The sequence below is a fragment of the Schistocerca cancellata genome, chromosome 10, assembly GCF_023864275.1.
Source record: "Schistocerca cancellata isolate TAMUIC-IGC-003103 chromosome 10, iqSchCanc2.1, whole genome shotgun sequence".
Lineage (NCBI taxonomy): Eukaryota > Metazoa > Arthropoda > Insecta > Orthoptera > Acrididae > Schistocerca > Schistocerca cancellata.
Genome location: NC_064635.1, coordinates 38400293 through 38421758, shown reverse-complemented (window position 1 = coordinate 38421758; position 21466 = coordinate 38400293). Strand labels below are relative to the sequence as shown.

The window sequence follows — 21466 nt, the reverse complement described above, 5'->3', positions numbered from 1 at the left end:
TTTAAAAATGAACAGATACTGCTGCTTTACACATTAAGTAAAATCTCTACGCCATTTTTAGTTCTGATAGTGTTACACACACAACCCATCACCAATGAACCCCCTGCCCTCCCCCCTTCTCGTCCCCTCACAAACACACACACACACACACACACACACACACACACACATCGCGTGCAAGCACAAGTAGATGGTGAGCTACTTGCCATGGCTGTCCTCTACATTTTGCATTTTGATGTAAATAATAAGTCTGTGGCTGTTGTTTAACAATGCTCAAAGTTACAGTGTTTAAATAATCTAATAACACAATATAATGATCGTTTTAACAAGAAAACTGTTTTTAATTTTATACTACTTTATATTTAACGTAAGTGGATTATGTTCTATTGTGACATTAGAGTGGGAGACAGCTTGTGTCTGACATACTGGGAAAAATATCTTAATTAAGTCACTGATAAGGGTAAGTGTATTACATTTGTAAATTAGACAACTGTTTTAAAGGGATGTGGCAGGGAATGGTGCATGGCAGAGAGGATGGAAGAGGGTGTCATGAATCATTGACAACGATGACAAGTCGTAAATAACTGGGCCAGAATCGGTATAGTCCCTGCAGTACTGTAGAGTTAGCAGTAGTAAGAATAACATAGAGAAATACAACAACATTATTTCATCGTAAAAAAAACATGAATGGAACAAAATTTTCAAAAAGTTAAATATAGTACTGTTTCTGTAGACACATCACCTTGACGATTCCATGGAGGAGAATTATGTTACAGATAGCCTCGATAATGTAATATATAAAGTATGCAGTCATCACTATGTCAGTAACTGAAACAGAAACAAAATTTTAGTTGTCTTTTTCATAAGTAAGGTATCAACATAAAAGGCAATCAAGAAATCAGAATGAAAATGAACTGTGATGTCCATGCAGTCCACTAAAATAGTGAAGACTTTCGGTTTGTAAATTGTACTAACCAGCTTGGTTGGTAGTTTGATAGAAGGCACTAATTAAATTCGTTCACGCTTCTGTACTCATAACTGTTTCAGCTTATAACTTACTTGCCACATTAGCTCTGTAATTGTAAATTACTTGCCCATTGTGACAGCTATGGTTTTTGATTAAACTCTGGAATCTAGATTCGTATAAGTGGCAGGAAAGAGGCATTGGATGGATTTGTGGCAAAAGGGGAGTGGGAAACAAACACGGACTATTTAAGGAAGTTTGATGAAGAAAATTAAAAAAATGAACTACATAGAAATTAATAATGTTGCTGACTGTAACACAAATCACGTCCCACATTCGAAGGAAGTGTGATGTAGTTCTCCATGCTATTTTAGCCTTTGTATCCTTTGCAAATATCCTTACCTGTTCTTGAAGAAACAATAAACAGCCAGTCAGTAGCAGAATGAAAGATTTATTTAAAATCCTTGACCATGACTTATAAAAACGTCTTCTTCAGAAGGAGGTAGTGGCAACCTAAACTGGTTAATAGTGGAAGCAGGTTAATATATATATTTGCTAAGGAAAGCTTCTGGCAAGGCAAGGCACTAAGTAGAAAGCGCAAAGAGGGTGTGAGAAGTGAATTAACATTATTATGCTAGATTTAGTTAACACATTACAATTAAAATTATAACACTAACAAGAAATAAATAGAAAAATAAATAAAAAACCATACTTCTGAATTTAATTCCCTAGATTTCAAACAAAGGTTACTCAACAACAAAATCGGCACTGACATTTTCTGGAAACCCACTTTTCCAGACAGCATACTCCCAGCCAGCTCGTGTCCTCCACAAACCCACAAAACAGTTTTCTTCTACTCTGCAAAACATCGTGCAGTGCACACTCCTTTAGAACAGCATTGTTTTCCAACAGAAATGTCCATAATTAAATCCACAGCAATTAATAATGTATATGACCCAAGGTCGTTTGATAATACTGCAAAGGAAAAAAACAGCAATTATGTGTTGAACTGTAGGCAATACCAGCATGAAGACAGGATGTGAGAGTAGAAATAACATTATTTCTACACCGGTTCTAGGAAATATATTGCACAGGATAAATAAACCATTTAACCAGAAATATGGCTGCAGATTTGATTGCTCTGTAAACAATAGCCTCAAACAAAAATTACCTCATTCTATCATAACACAACAAGATCGTTTCACTACCTGTGATGTTCATAAAATTACATGTAATGACTGCCTTAACTGATACATAGAACAGACAGGGAGACAATTCAAAGTGAGATATAAAGTAGTGTGTACAATTTCACTTTTTCTGAACATCTGCTTCTTCTCTAACACATACCATGGAGATTAGAAGACTTCGAACTTTTGTGCAAAGAAAGTAAAGGGTACAGACTACAGCTTATGGAAGAAACAGGTATTTTTAAACATTACGCTAATAAAGGTGGATTCATTTTAAAGGCACAGGCCCAAATCAAAAATTGAAAATTTTCTAAATAGTTTCAGACGCCTCTTTTCCTTAACGAAACCGAGAAGTGGCTCAGTCTTTCAGATGACTATCAGATACGTCATTTTCCTTGTCTGTTAATGCCAGTGGTGCTACTGGTTCTTCTTCGTTATAATGTAAATGTATATAAGAGAGTTAGATGATCACTATGTTTTAGACATGTAATACACTCCTGGAAATGGAAAAAGGAACACATTGAAACCGGTGTGTCAGACCCACCATACTTGCTCCGGACACTGCGAGAGGGCTGTACAAGCAATGATCACAGGCACGGCACAGCGGACACACCAGGAACCGCGGTGTTGGCCGTCGAATGGCGCTAGCTGCGCAGCATTTGTGCACCGCCGCCGTCAGTGTCAGCCAGTTTGCCGTGGCATACGGAGCTCCATCGCAGTCTTTAACACTGGTAGCATGCCGCGACAGCGTGGACGTGAACCGTATGTGCAGTTGACGGACTTTGAGCGAGGGCGTATAGTGGGCATGCGGGAGGCCGGGTGGACGTACCGCCGAATTGCTCAACACGTGGGGCGTGAGGTCTCCACAGTACATCGATGTTGTCGCCAGTGGTCGGCGGAAGGTGCACGTGCCCGTCGACCTGGGACCGGACCGCAGCGACGCACGGATGCACGCCAAGACCGTAGCATCCTACGCAGTGCCGTAGGGGACCGCACCGCCACTTCGCAGCAAATTAGGGACACTGTTGCTCCTGGGGTATCGGCGAGGACCATTCGCAACCGTCTCCATGAAGCTGGGCTACGGTCCCGCACACCGTTAGGCCGTCTTCCGCTCACGCCCCAACATCGTGCAGCCCGCCTCCAGTGGTGTCGCGACAGGCGTGAATGGAGGGACGAATGGAGACGTGTCGTCTTCAGCGATGAGAGTCGCTTCTGCCTTGGTGCCAATGATGGTCGTATGCGTGTTTGGCGCCGTGCAGGTGAGCGCCACAATCAGGACTGCATACGACCGAGGCACACAGGGCCAACATCCGGCAACATGGTGTGGGGAGCGACCTCCTACACTGGCCGTACACCACTGGTGATCGTCGAGGGGACACTGAATAGTACTCGGTACATCCAAACCGTCATCGAACCCATCGTTCTACCATTCCTAGACCGGCAAGGGAACTTGCTGTTCCAACAGGACAATGCACGTCCGCATGTATCCCGTGCCACCCAACGTGCTCTAGAAGGTGTAAGTCAACTACCCGGGCCAGCAAGATCTCCGGATCTGTCCCCCATTGAGCATGTTTGGGACTGGATGAAGCGTCGTCTCACGCGGTCTGCACGTCCAGCACGAACGCTGGTCCAACTGAGGCGCCAGGTGGAAATGGCATGGCAAGCCGTTCCACAGGACTACATCCAGCATCTCTACGATCGTCTCCATGGGAGAATAGCAGCCTGCATTGCTGCGAAAGGTGGATATACACTGTACTAGTGCCGACATTGTGCATGCTCTGTTGCCTGTGTCTATGTGCCTGTGGTTCTGTCAGTGTGATCATGTGATGTATCTGACCCCAGGAATGTGTCAATGAAGTTTCCCCTTCCTGGGACAATGAATTCACGGTGTTCTTATTTCAATTTCCAGGAGTGTATTTGTGAAAAATACACGTTTTTACCATCTTCGCCCCCTCACCTATATCCCTCCACCCTCCTTCCTCCCTTTCCTCTACCTCTGCTCCCCACTTCGCACCTCTTCCCCCATTCATCCCCCAGTCTCTTTGCTGTTCTCTTCTATCTGAACTATCTCACAGTTTACTTAGTTTGTTTTTACCTCAATGATTTCTTCTATATGGTAACATATTACTTCTTGCCAGTTTCTTAACATAAATATCACCTCAGTTTTAATGTTACAATTTTAATTTCAAAGTCTGAAACAAGCCTAGCATTGTGTACTGTGTATTAAAATGGGGACCTAGAAACGACGGGGAGGCTTCGTCCCGACGTAACCCTCAGTGGTTCACAGCCCCACAATAGGCCATAGCAGTCCACCCACCTCACCGCCAGGGTTATTGTGCTGTTCGGCCCCCAGTGGACCTCTCTCCTCCCCCCCCCCCCCCCCCGTCCCGGGAACGCCTCGTACCAGACGAGTGTAACTCCAAATGTTTGCATGGTAGGGTAATTATGGTGTACGCGTATGAGGAGACAATGTTTGCACAGCAACCGTCGCATTGATAGTGTAACTCAGTCGGAATAAAGGCAACCAGCCCGCATTCGCCGAGGCAGATAGAAACCCGCCTTAAAAATCATCCACCGGTTGGCCGGCACACCGGACCTCGATATTGTTCCGCCGGGGAGCCTAGCATAGTGATGTTCACTCACTATCACGGATACTCCTTATACGTACTACTTGTACTTTCTCTTGCTGGAAGCTATCCTCACCCCATGTGTTGTGTATGCGACGCTAGTTCAGTAGCTGTACATCAGTGCGGTATCGAGACTAGTATTGTTACGGTAGTATGTCCATATAGGCTTGTCTCATTCTCCCTGTTGCTCGAATCCAAGTAATGTTGAGAGTATTAGGTAATGAAATAAATAGACCATGACAGTGTGACATACGGAGGTTTTAAAATGTAAACTTTCACGGCCGGAAATATCATGTCCATTATAATTATCCGGGCTGTTATGCCGTGGTCGGTTAATGAATGATGTGGTGATTCCCAACGTTTCGTCTCCGACTGCGGGAGACATCTTCAAGGGGGTCCGTAGCTTGATGGAAGGTCCAACACACACACTGGCTCGCTACTGACTGCCGCTAAATTCCGTGTCCGCGCGCCCCCGCGCCGCGGCGTGACGTCACGGAAAGAATAGGGCGGATCTTGACGAAGCGGAATATTACCGTAATTTACAAGCCCACCAGGAAGATACAGGAATACCTTAGGCCTGCCAAGGACGCTCGCAAACCATTCGAAAAATCTGGAGTGTATAGGATCCCATGCAGCTGTGGTGATGTTTATGTGGGTACCACTAAAAGAACTGTTTCTGAACGTTTGGAAGAGCACAAGGGAAATTGTAGAAGAGGAGAAACGGAACGATCAGCTGTTGCGGAGCATGCTTTCCAGCCAGGGAACCACAATATTCGTTTCGAGGAGACGCAAGTACTAGCGGCCACGAGCGGGTATTACGAAAGGCTCTACAGGGAGGCGATCGAAATCGCTAAACACCCAAATAATTTCAACAGAAAGGAGGAGGGCGTCAAATTAAACGGTATATGGATGCCGGTGTTAAAGAAGATGTGTACCACTCGTCCACTACTGGGTGATGGCAACGGCGATCGACGGCGACGGACAGCGGCCAATTGCACTGACGTTTTCAAAACACGTGACGTCACGCCGCGGCGCGGGGGCGCGCGGACACGGAATTTAGCGGCAGTCAGTAGCGAGCCAGTGTGTGTGTTGGACCTTCCATCAAGCTACGGACCCCCTTGAAGATGTCTCCCGCAGTCGGAGACGAAACGTTGGGAATCACCACAGCATTCATCAACCGACCACGGCATAACAGCCCGGATAATTATAATGGACATGATACGGAGGTTTGATGAGCGGGACATTTTGCCGAAGTGGTTTAGGCAACTGCTCACGCTATGCGGCAAATCCTGATTCGAGCCCTGCTCCCACACAAAATTTTCGTACACCACTGCTGGCTAGAAAATCAAGCATGATACTATAAAATTTCTAGACAACTGTCCTTCCCATTCAAATTCCAGGTGCATACTTTCCTGTTCAAATCTCATGCTGCTCCCATTTGGGACAACTCACTATATAGCAGACACCATACGTTTGTCCATATGTCCGACCCAGTGTCTGAATAGAGTATTTCTCATAGATCGGATCTCTGCACCTCGATTATCTGCTTATGACGTAATATTCATTATTTACTCGCTGCAATGTTCAAAGAACAAACTGCAAGTGGCGACAGTTAGAGGCTTAAAGTGTGTGAGTATGTATGAGCTTAAAGCTAAGGCATATGGTGTTTCTTTGGAGGCGGGGACAGGAAATAACTTATGAGCACAAAAATGGCTCTGAGCACTATGGGACTCAACTGCTGTGGTCATAAGGCCCCTAGAACTTAGAACTACTTAAACCTAACTAACCTAAGGACATCACACACATCCATGCCCGAGGCAGGATTCGAACCTGCGACCGTAGCGGTCATGCGGTTCCAGACTGTAGCGCCTTTAACCGCTCGGCCACTCCGGCCGGCCACTTATGAGCACACAATAAACATGCACATCTTAAAAATATAAAAGTAAGGAGAATTTCTGAACATTGGAGGCTTTCTGATCACCTCAAACACCTTACGAGAATCACAGGCGCAGCACACAGGTTGTGTGCACGCATCAAAAAAATGTTTGTATCACCCCAGTTCCCAGAACTCCTGAAGATAGACGTTGACTGTGGATAATGTATCACAGACACAGTCCCTTTGACTGTTAAGAGACGTCACTAAACCCGCCAAAAGATGATTGGATACATAAGCTCACTACCAAGTTAAGTGGGTCAGGTAGGCAGTGTTACCGTGTGAACTGTAGGGCACTGTAGGCCGTGGATCGAACCCGTTCAATCATCACAGCTCTTAGGGAAATAGTCCGGTTAGGAGTGTACTAATCATTAGGTAAATACTGGCGAGTAACGGTCAAAAATGTATACGCAAGTGAATTTAGCAAGGTCCACGTAGCACCTAGTTAATGTGGTGCAATAGCGAGGGTAGGAGTGGAGTAAAAGTGAGCTGAGCTTGTGGCAGCTGTGCTGTATTCAAATATTAACAACGTGAATTCACTACTACCTCTTACCATTAGGACTGAGCTATTCACAGTTAAAATACGTAGCAGTAAGCGCAAAGGCGTGACAGCTACAAGTCCGTATTGGTTTTATACATACGGAATTAGGAAGCGGATCATTCCGTCAGTGGAGGGGGTTAAAACAACCGAGTCAGTTGAGAACATACCCCATTTACTGATGGAAAGATTCGGCGGTTCGGTCGCAAGTCCCTTGGTATGAATGTAATTCATCAGTTTTGTGTGAACGTCAGTAGTGGCTGGGAAGACCTTGTACACATCGTCCCCAGCGACTCGAATCCCCGTGATGGTCGCCTTTGTGAAGACTATGTAAACTCCATGACTACAGATGAAAATTGGGAGGGGGGGGGGGGGGTGGAGAAGGCTTCCTCACTGTTGGTGCCACGTCATTTTCGTCTGTAGCCACTTCAGGAGTGGCCCCAAAGCGGTTTTCTGGCGAGAGCTGAACTTCCTCGAGCGCCAGGACCCAAGCTGATTTCGCCTCGGAGCGAAGAAGCCATCCTTGTCTGCCTGTGGAGAAGGAGGAGAGGCACCCCTCTGTGCCATCTTCTTTGGCAGTCACGAATAGTTTTGAAAAAAGGTGAGGAATCGTTCCCACCTGCCATTACAGGCCTATTTTGTGAGGCTTGTCAAACATCCATTCTGTCACCTGCAGTGGTCGCTTCTGCTGCAACAAGACCCATCAGGTCCACCAGGTTTGCCTACGGCAGACCAATGGCATCTTCATTTGCCATGCCTGGCTGGGCAGTTGTCGACAGCACTGTGACCTTGTGGGGTCACAGTTGGTACGGCTGATCTCGGCAGAACTGTGGCTTGTTTGAGGAGAGCAACTGGCGAGGTCTGCTTCGGTAGGATGGTGACCGCTTGAATGGTCGCGACTGGTGGAGCATTTGCTGGTGGTACAGCTGCGCCTTGTGTCGCTACGACCGGCAGACCGCTCCAGGCAGTGCAGCCGTTGCTTCAGAGGTCACGCCTGGTGTTGGAACCAGAGGCTGCTTCTTCTGTGCAGTGTCGAGGCTGCGTCGCGACGGTACAGCGAGCCGCCAGTGGCGAGTCGATGCGTTAGTGAGACAGTTTCGTCTTTGCGCATGCGCAGTCGCGAGCGCGGCGAGAAGACAGTTCCATCGTCCATGCCTTGACCTGGAGTCCTAAGCTAGGTAACCGTTGATGGCGACCAGATGGGGTCACCGACGATGCAACCACCGATGCTGCAGCACGTTCCTCCGTGGTCGACATCTAATTCGGGTATGCCCTGAGCTGTAGCAGGTAGCATTTCTAGGCCATGGCCGTGGAAGTCAGCGGCGATATGTGTTGTGCTCATGGAATCGCTCCTCATCTCTGCAAGCAGCCACAGTGTTGGTGTGTGGAGTCTGCTGTGTGAGGTACAACCTGCTGGCTTCAGACAGTAGTTGGAAAATGGCTGGCGCCGTGTCCAGTGCAGGACCTAGTCCAATCTGGAAGCTATGGCTACTACTGGCAGAGCCCAGTCATCTCATGTCTGCCACAGCTCTCGCATCCACTGAGAATAAGTGATCCCTGCCTTAAAATCCAGTCCCATTTGATTCATTAGCCAAAACATTATGACTAACTGCTAAACAGCTGTTTTGTGCATCTTTAGAACGAAATACATAACCGATTCTGCATATCAGGAATCCGACTGTTTCTTGGTATGTGGCATTAGATGTCTGCATACAGGTCATGTAATTCCTGTAAATAAAGGGCCACTTATTGCATATGCAATGATGATGCACGATAACGACGCGGATGGGTTCCACAGGATTTGCATCAGGCCAGTTTTGTCGCCAACACTTTAACGTGATATCACTATTATGCTCCTCATATCACTTCAGTATGGTTCTAGCTCACAGGCTCAGACAATTGGTTGGTTGGTTGTTTGGGAAAGGAGCCCAGACAGCGTGGTCATCGATCTCATCGAATTAGGGAAGGATGGGGAAGGAAGTCGGCCGTGCCCTTTCAGAGGAACCATCCCGGCATTTGCCTGGAGTGATTTAGGGAAATCACGGAAAACCTAAATCAGGATGGCCGGACGCGGGATTGAACCGTCGTCCTCCCGAATGCGAGTCCAGTGTCTAACCACTGCGCCACCTCGCTCGGTTGCTCAGACAATTCTACTGCTAAAAGATGACATCGCCGTCAGGGTGGACATCATGCATGAAGGGATACAGGTGCTTTACAGCTGCCAGTGTGTGTCTGGTTACTACCACAGGTCCCATGCAAGTGCAGGAGAGTGTCTCCCGTAGCACAATACTGCTCCCACCAGCATATGTCTGCGGCGCAATGCACGTTTCGAGCCTCGATGGCAGTGTTTGTGGAGACGATCGTAGACCAATTGTTGCAAAAATGTGATTCGCCCAAAGATCTGACCGGTTTCCATTGATCGACTATCGAATGCTGGTTGTCCCATACCCACTGAAATCGTAACTGACGATATCGTTGGGCCAACATGTGAACACATAGGGGTGGCCTGCTACGGAACTTCACGTTCAACAGTGTACGATGATCGCTGTGCTCCGATACACTCGTGCGTGTACCAGAGATGCCGCAGGTCACCATGTATCTTACTTTACAGGGCAGATAAACCTTCGAAACCCACGTCCTGTGAAGAGATACTCCTTCACAGGCTCTGCATAATAATAATCTGCCGCTTTTTTCAAGTTTGCTTATCTCAGTGGATCTGCAGAGTATATCTTTGCTAGGGTGATCCACCATCCGTGTCTGAACCGCTTACATACCGGGTGATCAAAAAATCAGTATAAATTTGAAAACTGAATAAATCACGGAATAATGTAAATAGAGAGGTACAAATTGACACGCATGCTTGGAATGACATGGGGTTTTATTAGAACCAAAAAAATAACAAACGTTCAAAAAATGTCCGACAGATGGCGCTTCATCCGATCAGAATAGCAATAATTAGCATAACAAAGTAAGACAAAGCAAAGATGATGTTCTTTACAGGAAATGCTCAATATGTCCACCATTATTCCTCAACAATAGCTGTAGTCGAGGAATAATGTTGTGAACAGCACTGTAAAGCATGTCTGGAGTTATGCTGAGGCATTGGCATCGGATGTTGTTTTTCAGCATCCCTAGGGATGTCGGTCGATCACGATACACTTGCGACTTCAGGTAACCCCAAAGCCAATAATCGCACGGACTGAGGTCTGGGGATCTGGGAGACCAAGCATGACGAAAGTGGCGGCTGAGCACACGATCATCACCAAACGACGCGCGCAAGAGATCTTTCACGCGTCCAGCAATATGGGGTGGAGCGCCATCCTGCATAAACATCGTACGTTCCAGCAGATGTTTATCAGCCAGGCTGGGGATGATGCGATTCTGTAATATTATGAAACGTCCCCTTAGAACAATTTATACATATGAAATGTCCGCTTAGAACAATTATACAAGCCTGTGCTTAACCTGACACACAATATTATTTAGCGCAACGCAATCTGACTTTCAATAACCCCTACAAAACAATGGCCCGACTAACTTTAACCTATACCTTTTACAAATCACTTACCTCACAAAAATCTTCGCTACTCAAGCTACTGCAAAACAGCGAGCGCCACTACTGCCAGCTAAATAAAAGATTCAAACCACTGAAGGTACTAACTACTGATAGGGATAGTTAGCAAATGAAAGATATTAATAGAGAACAAACAATGTATTTACCTTAATATTCATAATTGACATTCAGTCTTACAGATTATCAAAACTCCGCCATCTGTCTCCCCACGTCCACCACTGCTGGCGGCTCACCTCCAACTGCGCAACGCTACGCGCTGTTAACATCCAGCTATAGCAGTTCATGACAACAATGGCAGACAACAATGCAAACTAGCCACAGACTGCACACAGCACAGCCAGTGATTTTCATACAGAGCGCTTCGTGGCATTACCCATATAAAAATCTAAACAGCCTACTTACATAGCCCCCATGCTCCCCACAAAAAATTTTACAAAATATTTTTGGGCAGTGGCCAATAAGGATTTGATAAAATTTTTCATAATTACAATAACAAAGATATCAAATGCACACACTGATTGATACAATGTTGGTCAACAGCTAAAATTTTTTCACAGTCAATAAAGACAGTCCTGATCATCCATCATAAGAGTAAACCTGCAGTTTGTTTGCTCAAAGTCTGAGCAGTAAAATACAATGCACACAGAAGTAGTGGATTTCCATGCAGTCTTGAAGAAGTAGTATTGTCCTTCCAACGGTAAGACAGTGCTGACTCTTGACATACTGACAGGTAATGGGCCACAACAGAGCAAACCCACAGCAGAGGCAGTCGACGTTTCGAAGAATATTGGTAGGTAGGTCATCACAGAGTAGACCCACTGTAGTCCTGGTAGAGATTGTGGTATTTGTGGGCCACCAGAGGTGCAGACCCACTGTAGTCCTTGTAGAAATTGTGGACAGGCCCACTGTAGTCCTTGTAGAGATGGCCAGCAGCTATCTGTTGCGACTGTGCAGGTGCACAATCACCATCGAAGAGTCTTGCAGAGAAGATAGCAAGTCCATATACCCCCACTTGTGCACTCACAAAGTTTGTGGAATTGTCCTTAGAACCAGCAATGCTGTTATCCAGTCCCTTGCTGAATTATCAACACACGTGCAAACACTATCAGTCCCTACTTCTCACATATTGTCCATATACTATGACCAACAGATATGTGTGCAGTGAGATGGAACTTACAAGTTACTTAATTTGATGAACTGCTGTCAATTACAATTTTATAACATAAGAATACAATGACAAAGGTACAAAATACATAATTAAAAACATAACAATACAGATAACATTTGTAGTACAGGCTTTACAAAAGAATAGAAATAAACATATACATCAGTGTTACAGAAATTATGACATGAGTACAAAAATAAAAGATCAGAATCACTTTTAGAACGTCAACTTCACACATGAGCATTAAAACAAAACAGAATAAATAAGGTCTAACATCTTTACAAAGAAAATACCATATTATTAATGCCAATTATATTTGAGGAGAACAGTATTCCTCATCATAGTGAATGTAGCTTAATATGAGAAGGAAAAATTCTATGAAACTACACAGAGACAGGAAGAAAACAAATACACAAGGGTACACAAACACATAGTGGGATAACACAAAAGGAAAGGACAGGGTTTGTTTTCAGCGTAACATTTGGTACTGCAGTCCACCCCACAACTTCATTCCGTACATCTGTCATCTTATTTCATCCTTTGTTTCCACCAAAAAATTCTATCTAAGCATGCTTTCTGTATTTATATGTTCACACATTGCTTACCTCATCATTTATTTCCAAGAAAATCCTACCTATACCTCGTTCCTGTATTCTATTCATATTGCTTTAAAAATAATTATTTCTGATTGTACCATACTTATTTGGGCCCAAATCTTTCTTCGCAATGCATTCTTTACCTATTCTCCATAGTCAGTTTCGTATATAGTCTACCCCCTCTTAAGCTAACTTAAATCTACTGAGCTCAGATATATATACCAAGGGACGAGGCAATGCAGCATCACATAACACAGTTAATATAAACAGCAATGAAAAAAAAAAACGCAGATTTGCGAAGCAAGCAGCATTAAGAAATTAGCAAAAGTCAAATTCAATAACACTATACCTGGCAAACAGTAGCAACTTATACCTAGACATGACATAGCTCAAGCAGAATAAATATTACAGTAAAAACAACAATGCAGACAAGGGAAATGCATATTCACATCTTAATGTCTATGTAATTGAAGTGGTGCACCATAACAACTGATTGTAAAAAAATATTACCATGTACTTGAAAAGAAAATCATGTTTTACTGTTACGAGTTCCTTCGTATTGTTCTTTCCTTTCCAAGTGCTCCTTTTTAAAGAATGTGGATCATAAAATAATATGAAACGTCCCCTTAGAACAATTTATACATATGAAATGTCCGCTTAGAACAATTATACAAGCCTGTGCTTAACCTGACACACAATATTATTTAGCGCAACGCAATCTGACTTTCAATAACCCCTACAAAACAATGGCCCGACTAACTTTAACCTATACCTTTTACAAATCACTTACCTCACAAAAATCTTCGCTACTCAAGCTACTGCAAAACAGCGAGCGCCACTACTGCCAGCTAAATAAAAGATTCAAACCACTGAAGGTACTAACTACTGATAGGGATAGTTAGCAAATGAAAGATATTAATAGAGAACAAACAATGTATTTACCTTAATATTCATAATTGACATTCAGTCTTACAGATTATCAAAACTCCGCCATCTGTCTCCCCACGTCCACCACTGCTGGCGGCTCACCTCCAACTGCGCAACGCTACGCGCTGTTAACATCCAGCTATAGCAGTTCATGACAACAATGGCAGACAACAATGCAAACTAGCCACAGACTGCACACAGCACAGCCAGTGATTTTCATACAGAGCGCTTCGTGGCATTACCCATATAAAAATCTAAACAGCCTACTTACAATATATCGGCTTACCTCTCACCCGTAACGGTAGCAGTTTTGCTGTCCAACGCCATCTGTCGGACGTTTTGTGAACTTTGTGTTTTTTTTTTTTATTCTAATAAAACCCCATGTCATTCCAAGTATGTGTGTCAATTTTTACCTCTCTGTCTACATTATTCCGTGGTTTATTAAGTTTTCGAATTTATACTGACTTTTTGATCACCCGGTACTTTTGCTGCCACGTCACGTGCCCGTAGCGCCACGAGGCATCGAATGTCACGCTGGGCAGTGGTCATAATGTTTTGGTTTAGCAGTGTATACGCCTACCGTATCCATTTGTTGCCATCATAGTGGATTCGTCCTAGTGTGGTGACAGCACCCCACTTTAAATGATTACCGCCTGAGGAGCAGTTTACCTCAGAGGGCGGCTGTCCTCGCTTCGCAATCCACTGGCGCATCAGCTGCTGTGACCCACATGTGGCCACAGTGGCAGCTACTGGACCACGCTGTTAACCCAACTCTGTATACCAGCATCCATATAATCCTACTCAGTTATAATTTTCTGTCCAAAGACTGGCGGGTCGCGGCACGGAAACAATTTAAAATGTTCCCCAAATTGTCATTAAGAACTTAATTAGGTTCATTGTGTCTGAGTTGAACAGAGTGCGTTTCCCAGACCTTTGACTTATTTTCCACAGTGTTTGGCACTTACGTTTATAACAGCGTGCGTCGGTCAGGTTGCATTTATTGTCTGTTAGGGAGAATTTGGACAACTGAGATGTGTACGTCACTTGTACGAGGTGTTCAAAAAGTCTCTCCGCAGTACCGTGTGATTGTTAGCCGCGCGTGCAGTGAATATACCGAAATAAAACTCAGTGAAATACAAGTTATTAATTTACTGAATATTCATTTTTACTTACAAATTTTCACATTAAATGTTGAAAGTTCAAAAGTGGTTCAATTGGCTCTGAGCACTATGGGACTTAACATCTGAGGTCATCAGTCCCCTAGAAGTTAGAACTAGTTAAACCTAACTAACCTAAGGACATCACACACATCCATGCCCGAGGCACGATTCGAACCTGCAACCGTAGCGGTCGCGCGGTTCCAGACTGAAGCGCCTAGAACCGCTCGGCCACACCGGCCGGCAAATGTTGGAAGTGTCCCCCCTGTTGTTGAATGCATAATTCACTTCGTCTAATCATGTAACCTGTAACATTTCGTCTGTAACAAAGGCAGTGAAAGTGGATATTGCAGTTTTCAGTTTATCGATGGATTTTGGACGGTTTTTATAGAAGAAAAAGGCAGGAGGTGTTAGGTCAGGCGATCGTGGAGGCCAAAGTCTCTGTGAAATTATGCGACCACCAAAAACATCAGCAAGCAGTGACATTGAAACGCGAGTTGTATGCGCGGTTGCACCATCTTGTTGAATGTAACCGTTCAGTATTTCACTTAACACACGTTCTCCTGTGAATGGGTACAGAATATCACTGCAGTATCAATATGCATTTATTGTTTCGTTGAAAAATATCGGGCCCACAATCGGGCGCCTAGAAATTGCAATCCAAACTCCTATTTTGACAAAATGAAGTGGTTCGTCATGAATACACAATGGATTTGCAGTACTCCACATACGAGAATTTTGCGAGTTTATGTAACCGGATAAATGAAACCACACCTCATCGGTGAAAAACGTTTCATTAAGAATATTACTTCCATTTTGTTGAAAGAAATTTTTGAACCATTGGCAATAATGCAGTCTCTTGCAAAGATCAGTATTTTTCAGTTGTTGCACGACTGTCACTTTGTATGGGAAAAGTTCTAATTTTTTGCTTACAGCTGTGTGGGCCGTTCCGACACTAACATCGATTCCCTGGGTGAGTTTTGTTACAGACTTGTTGGGACTCATGGACATTTTATCGGAAATGTCGAGTAGTTTATCCTCAGACAAAACGCTAGGACGACCACTTCTCGGTGCATCTGTCACAGAACCCGTACTTCGAAATTTGTTGATGAAATCTCGCACGGTATCGCGATGTGGGAGTGTTGCCTCCAGGAAAACTGAATTAAATGTTTGACGTACTGAAACTGTTTATTTACCGCCAGCTGTGAACACTTTTTCGAGTAAAAACACACGTTCTTCAGTGGTTAGCATTTTAACAGTGACAAAAACGAAACAAACGAACAAAGGAACTAAATCGTTCACGTCAACACGTAACGACACACACCAACGATACTACTGACGCTGGCTGAGGTAAACGAAACAGTGGAATGTTGGGAGAGTCCACTTGAAAAGAAGTAACCCAGGCAGGCGAACAATCATACGGCATGCGCGGCTAATAAACAAACGGCACTGCGGAGAGACTTCTTAAACACCCCGTATTTTCCAGCTATTTTATTTTTATACATTGGGAGCTCGAGCATTTTGCAATTCGCCTAATTACATAGCAGAATTTATCACTGACCTACACAGTTTACTGTTATTTGAGAACAATAAATTTTGTATATTTAAATTTAAAGATCTGTGTTTTGGGGCTGGTTATTTCGGTTTGCTGCACTTGCAATAAACCCAACGCTGGCTTAATATCTGGTTAGTGCATCACAGACAATTCCAGCACTTTATCGATTTATCATTAAAGCGACAATAGCTGTAAATTCAATCATGCACTAAGATGACCCTAATGTAGGACTGTCGCAGTTGTGGGCTCGTTTCATGGATTTACTTTGCTCCCTCAGAGAGCCACAGGAGCAGACAAGCGGTCATCGCTTCAGCATCCCCGCACAGCAGTAGCACAGTCAAAAATGGTTCAAATGGCTCTGAGCACTACGGGACTTAACTGCTGAGGTCATCAGGCCCCTAGAACTTAGAACTACTTGAACCCAACTAACCGAAGGACATTACAAACATCCATGCCCGAGGCAGGATTCGAACCTGCGACCGTAGCGGTCGCGCGGTTGCAGACTGTAGCGCCTAGAACCGCTCGGTCACACCGGCCGGCGTAGCGCAGTCGATGCGCCCCCAAAGGGTCAGGGCTCTGTTGCACAGTGCTATGTGCCACATCCGTCAGCTCGTCTCCGACACATCACCAGTCCAAGAAAGATGGGTCCAGAATTCCAGTGCACCCCTATACCAGCCATCTGAAGTACACAGCCATCGGCTCCAAGTCAGCAACACAACAGTCACAGACGAAAGGGCGAACAGCATTTTAAAAAAGCAGCTTTGTCACTGCACGTTGTCAGCCATGGCTAAGAGAATCAAGCAGTCGGTAACTGATTGTGGGTCTGAACAGGTAGGGCGCAATAAGGAGTGTCCGAATAGATATCAGTGGGATGAAAACAGATATTTGGGGGAGGAATATGCACGGGCACCTTGGCGATGTATAATACACTCCTGGAAATTGAAATAAGAACACCGTGAATTCATTGTCCCAGGAAGGGGAAACTTTATTGACACATTCCTGGGGTCAGATACATCACATGATCACACTGACAGAACCACAGACACATAGACACAGGCAACAGAGCATACACAATGTCGGCACTAGTACAGTGTATATCCACCTTTCGCAGCAATGCAGGTTGCTATTCTCCCATGGAGACGATCGTAGAGATGCTGGATGTAGTCCTGTGGAACGGCTTGCCATGCCATTTCCACCTGGCGCCTCTGTTGGACCAGCGTTCGTGCTGGACGTGCAGACCGCGTGAGACGACGCTTCATCCAGTCCCAAACATGCTCAATGGGGGACAGATCCGGAGATCTTGCTGGCCAGGGTAGTTGACTTACACCTTCTAGAGCACGTTGGGTGGCACGGGATACATGCGGACGTGCATTGTCCTGTTGGAACAGCAAGTTCCCTTGCCGGTCTAGGAATGGTAGAACGATGGGTTCGATGACGGTTTGGATGTACCGTGCACTATTCAGTGTCCCCTCGACGATCACCAGTGGTGTACGGCCAGTGTAGGAGATCGCTCCCCACACCATGAGCCGGGTGTTGGCCCTGTGTGCCTCGGTCGTATGCAGTCCTGATTGTGGCGCTCACCTGCACGGCGCCAAACACGCATACGACCATCATTGGCACCAAGGCAGAAGCGACTCTCATCGCTGAAGACGACACGTCTCCATTCGTCCCTCCATTCACGCCTGTCGCGACACCACTGGAGGCGGGCTGCACGATGTTGGGGCGTGAGCGGAAGACGGCCTAACGGTGTGCGGTACCGTAGCCCAGCTTCATGGAGACGGTTGCGAATGGTCCTCGCCGATACCCCAGGAGCAACAGTGTCCCTAATTTGCTGGGAAGTGGCGGTGTGGTCCCCTACGGCACTGCGTAGGATCCTACGGTCTTGGCGTGCATCCGTGCGTCGCTGCGGTCCGGTCCCAGGTCGACGGGCACGTGCACCTTCCGCCGACCACTGGCGACAACATCGATGTACTGTGGAGACCTCACGCCCCACGTGTTGAGCAATTCGGCGGTACGTCCACCCGGCCTCCCGCATGCCCACTATACGCCCTCGCTCAAAGTCCGTCAACTGCACATACGGTTCACGTCCACGCTGTCGCGGCATGCTACCAGTGTTAAAGACTGCGATGGAGCTCCGTATGCCACGGTAAACTGGCTGACACTGACGGCGGCGGTGCACAAATGCTGCGCAGCTAGCGCCATTCGACAGCCAACACCGCGGTTCCTGGTGTTTCCGCTGTGCCGAGCGTGTGATCATTGCTTGTACAGCCCTCTCGCAGTGTTCGGAGCAAGTATGGTGGGTCTGACACACCGGTGTCAATGTGTTCTTTTTTCCATTTCCAGGAGTGTATATTAGAATATACTGAAAAGAGAAGAAAAGTCAAAGTCAGTCTAAAGAAATAAAGATTCACAATGAGGGTTTACTGACTTCTTCCTATTGTTCTGTAAACGCATCACAAAGCTCGACTTCACAAAATGTAGTCTTAGTGAACTACTGTCCATTAAAATTGCTACACCACGAAGATGACGTGGTACACACGCGAAATTTAACCGACAGGAAGAAGATGCTGTGATATGCAAATGATTAGCTTTTCAGAGCATTCACACTAGGTTGGCACCTAAAATGTGCTGACATGAGGAAAGTTTCCAACCGCCAGCCGTTGGTGGCCGACCGGTTCTAGGCGCTTCAGTCTGGAACCGCGCGACCGCTACGGTCGCAGGTTCGAATCCTTTCTCGGGCATGGATGTGTGTGATGTCCATAGGTTAGTTAGGTTTAAGTAGTTCTAAGTTCTAGGGGACTGATGACCTGAGATGTTAAGTCCCATAGTGCTCAGAGCCATTTGAACCAAAGTCTCCAACCGATTTCTCATTCACAAACAGCAGTTGACCGGCGTTGCCTGAAACGTTGTTATGATGCCTCGTGTAAGGAGGAGAAATGCGTACCATCATGTTTCCGACTTTGATAAAGGTCGGATTGTAGCCTATCACGATTGCTGTTTATCGTATCGCGACATTGCTGCTCGCGTTGGTCGAGATCCAATGACTGTTAGCAGAATATGGAATCGGTGGGTTCAGGAGGGTAATACGGAACGCCGTGCTGGATCCCAACGGCCTCGTATCACTAGCAGTCGAGATGACAGGCATCTTGTCCGCATGGCTGTAACGGATCGTGCAGCCACATCTCGATCCCTGAGTCAACAGATGGGGACATTTGCAAGACAACAACCGTCTGCTCGAACAGTTCGACGACGTTTGCAGCAGCATGGACTATCTATCAGCTCGGCGACTACGGCTGCGGTTACCCTTGTCTCTGCATCATAGACAGGAGCGCTTGAGATGATGTACTCGACGGCGAACCTGAGTGCACGAATGGCAAAACGTCATTTCGTCGGATGAATCCAGGTTCTGTTTACAGCATCATGATGGTCGCATCCGTGTTTGGGGACATCGCGGTGAACGCACATTGGAAGCGTGTATTCGTCATCGCCATACTGGCGTATCGCCAGGCGTGATGGTATGGGGTGCCATCGTTTACACGTCTCGGTCACCTCTTGTTTGCATTGACGGCACTTTGAACAGTGGACGTTACATTTCAGATGTATTACGACCCGTGGCTATACCCTTCATTCGATCTCTGCGAAACCCCACATTTCAGCAGGATAATGCACGACCGCATATTGCAGTTCCTGTACGGGCCATTCTGGATACAGAAAATGTTCGACTGCTGGCCTGTCTAGCACAATCTCCAGATCTCTCACCAACTGGAGACGTCTGGTGAATGGTGGCCGAGCAACTGGCTCGTCACAATACGCCAGCCACTAGTCTTGCCGAACTGTGGTATCATGTTGAAGCTGCATGGGCAGCTGTACCTGTACACGCCATCCAAGCTCTGTTTGATTCAATGCCCAGGTGTATCAAGGCTGTTGTTACAGCCAGAGGTGGTTGTTCAGGGTACTGATTTCTCAGGATCTATGCAGCCAAATTGCGTGAAAATGTAATCACATGTCAGTTCTAGTGTAATATATTTCTCCAATGAATACCCGTTTATCATCTGCATTTCTCTTTGGTGTAGCAATTTTAATGGCCAGTTGTGTACATAATTCACGCGAAAAGGCATTCGGAAGCTCTCTGTCTAAGTGGTTATATTTCATATTTAGTCCAACACTTCATGAAAAATAAAGTGTTAAAATATGTTGAGTTCAGATACGTGCATAATCCTCAATGCCATAATGTGAGATACACTTGTGTATTTTTTCCTTGATCCTAGTTGACGTGTAACATGGGAGTGTATGATTTATAAATCCGATTTGTTGAATAAACGTATGGAGCTGCCCAGTTCATGTTCATTCTGCGACTTGACATGACCCGTGCAGTCAAAGACAAGAACTCGAATCGAATATTTGGCGCTAATGAAGTGTTCTGCGTTAAAAGTTTGAGCCGGCCGCTGTGGCCGAGTGGTTCTAGGCGCTTCAGTTTGGAACCTCGCGACCGCTACGGTCGCAGGTTCGAATCCTTCCTCAGGCATGGATGTGTGTGATGTCCTTAGGTTAGTTAGGTTTAAGTAGTTCTAAGTTCTAGGGGACTGATGACCTCAGATGATAAGAGGAGGAGGAGATTAGTGTTTAACGTCCCGTCGACAGCGAGGTCATTAGAGACGGAGCACAAGCTCGGATTAGGGAAGGAAATCGGCCGTGCCCTTTCGAAGGAACCATCCCGGCATTTGCCTGAAGTGATCTAGGGAAATCACGGAAAACCTAAATCAGGATGGCCGGACGCGAGATTGAACCGTCGTCCTCCCGAATGCGAGTCCAGTGTGCTAACCACTGCGCCCAGATGATAAGACCCATAGTGCTCAGAGCCCTTTAAACCATTTAAAAGTTTGTTCTTTTCCGAATTATATTTGACTATGTGTCTTAACGCGAATGCTTTTGAAGTACTGGACCGGCCCCGTATGTACATTTTATCATAATATTCTGTTACGACTTTTGTATTTCTTACGGCATTTAGTTTTTTACAAAAAGAATGTCGCAGTTCTGGAACACCTTACTTAATTTTTCATCTACAGAACAGAGAAATGACTTTCTACACACAGAGGTTACAGCTGTATTTGAGGAATTAGAGGCCACTGACGCAGTCATCAAAACTCATAAATAAGACGAACTTACTGATGAAGATCTTCTGGTGTGAGCAAAAAGGCTTTGTAATGGTACACTGTTGATTGAAAATGCCACCTGTGCGCAAG

The 21466-nt window shown here is 45.6% G+C and overlaps 1 protein-coding gene across 1 annotated transcript in view; it reads right to left on the bottom strand.

Moving 5' to 3' along the window:
* The window catches only part of LOC126106447 (uncharacterized), a 115754-nt gene that overhangs the window by 37386 nt on the left and 56902 nt on the right, over positions 1 to 21466 (bottom strand). Inside the window, exon 6 of the mRNA XM_049912729.1 lies at positions 743 to 828. Within this exon, the coding sequence (XP_049768686.1) occupies positions 743 to 828 (86 nt within the window). The remainder of the gene's footprint in view (positions 1 to 742; positions 829 to 21466) is intronic.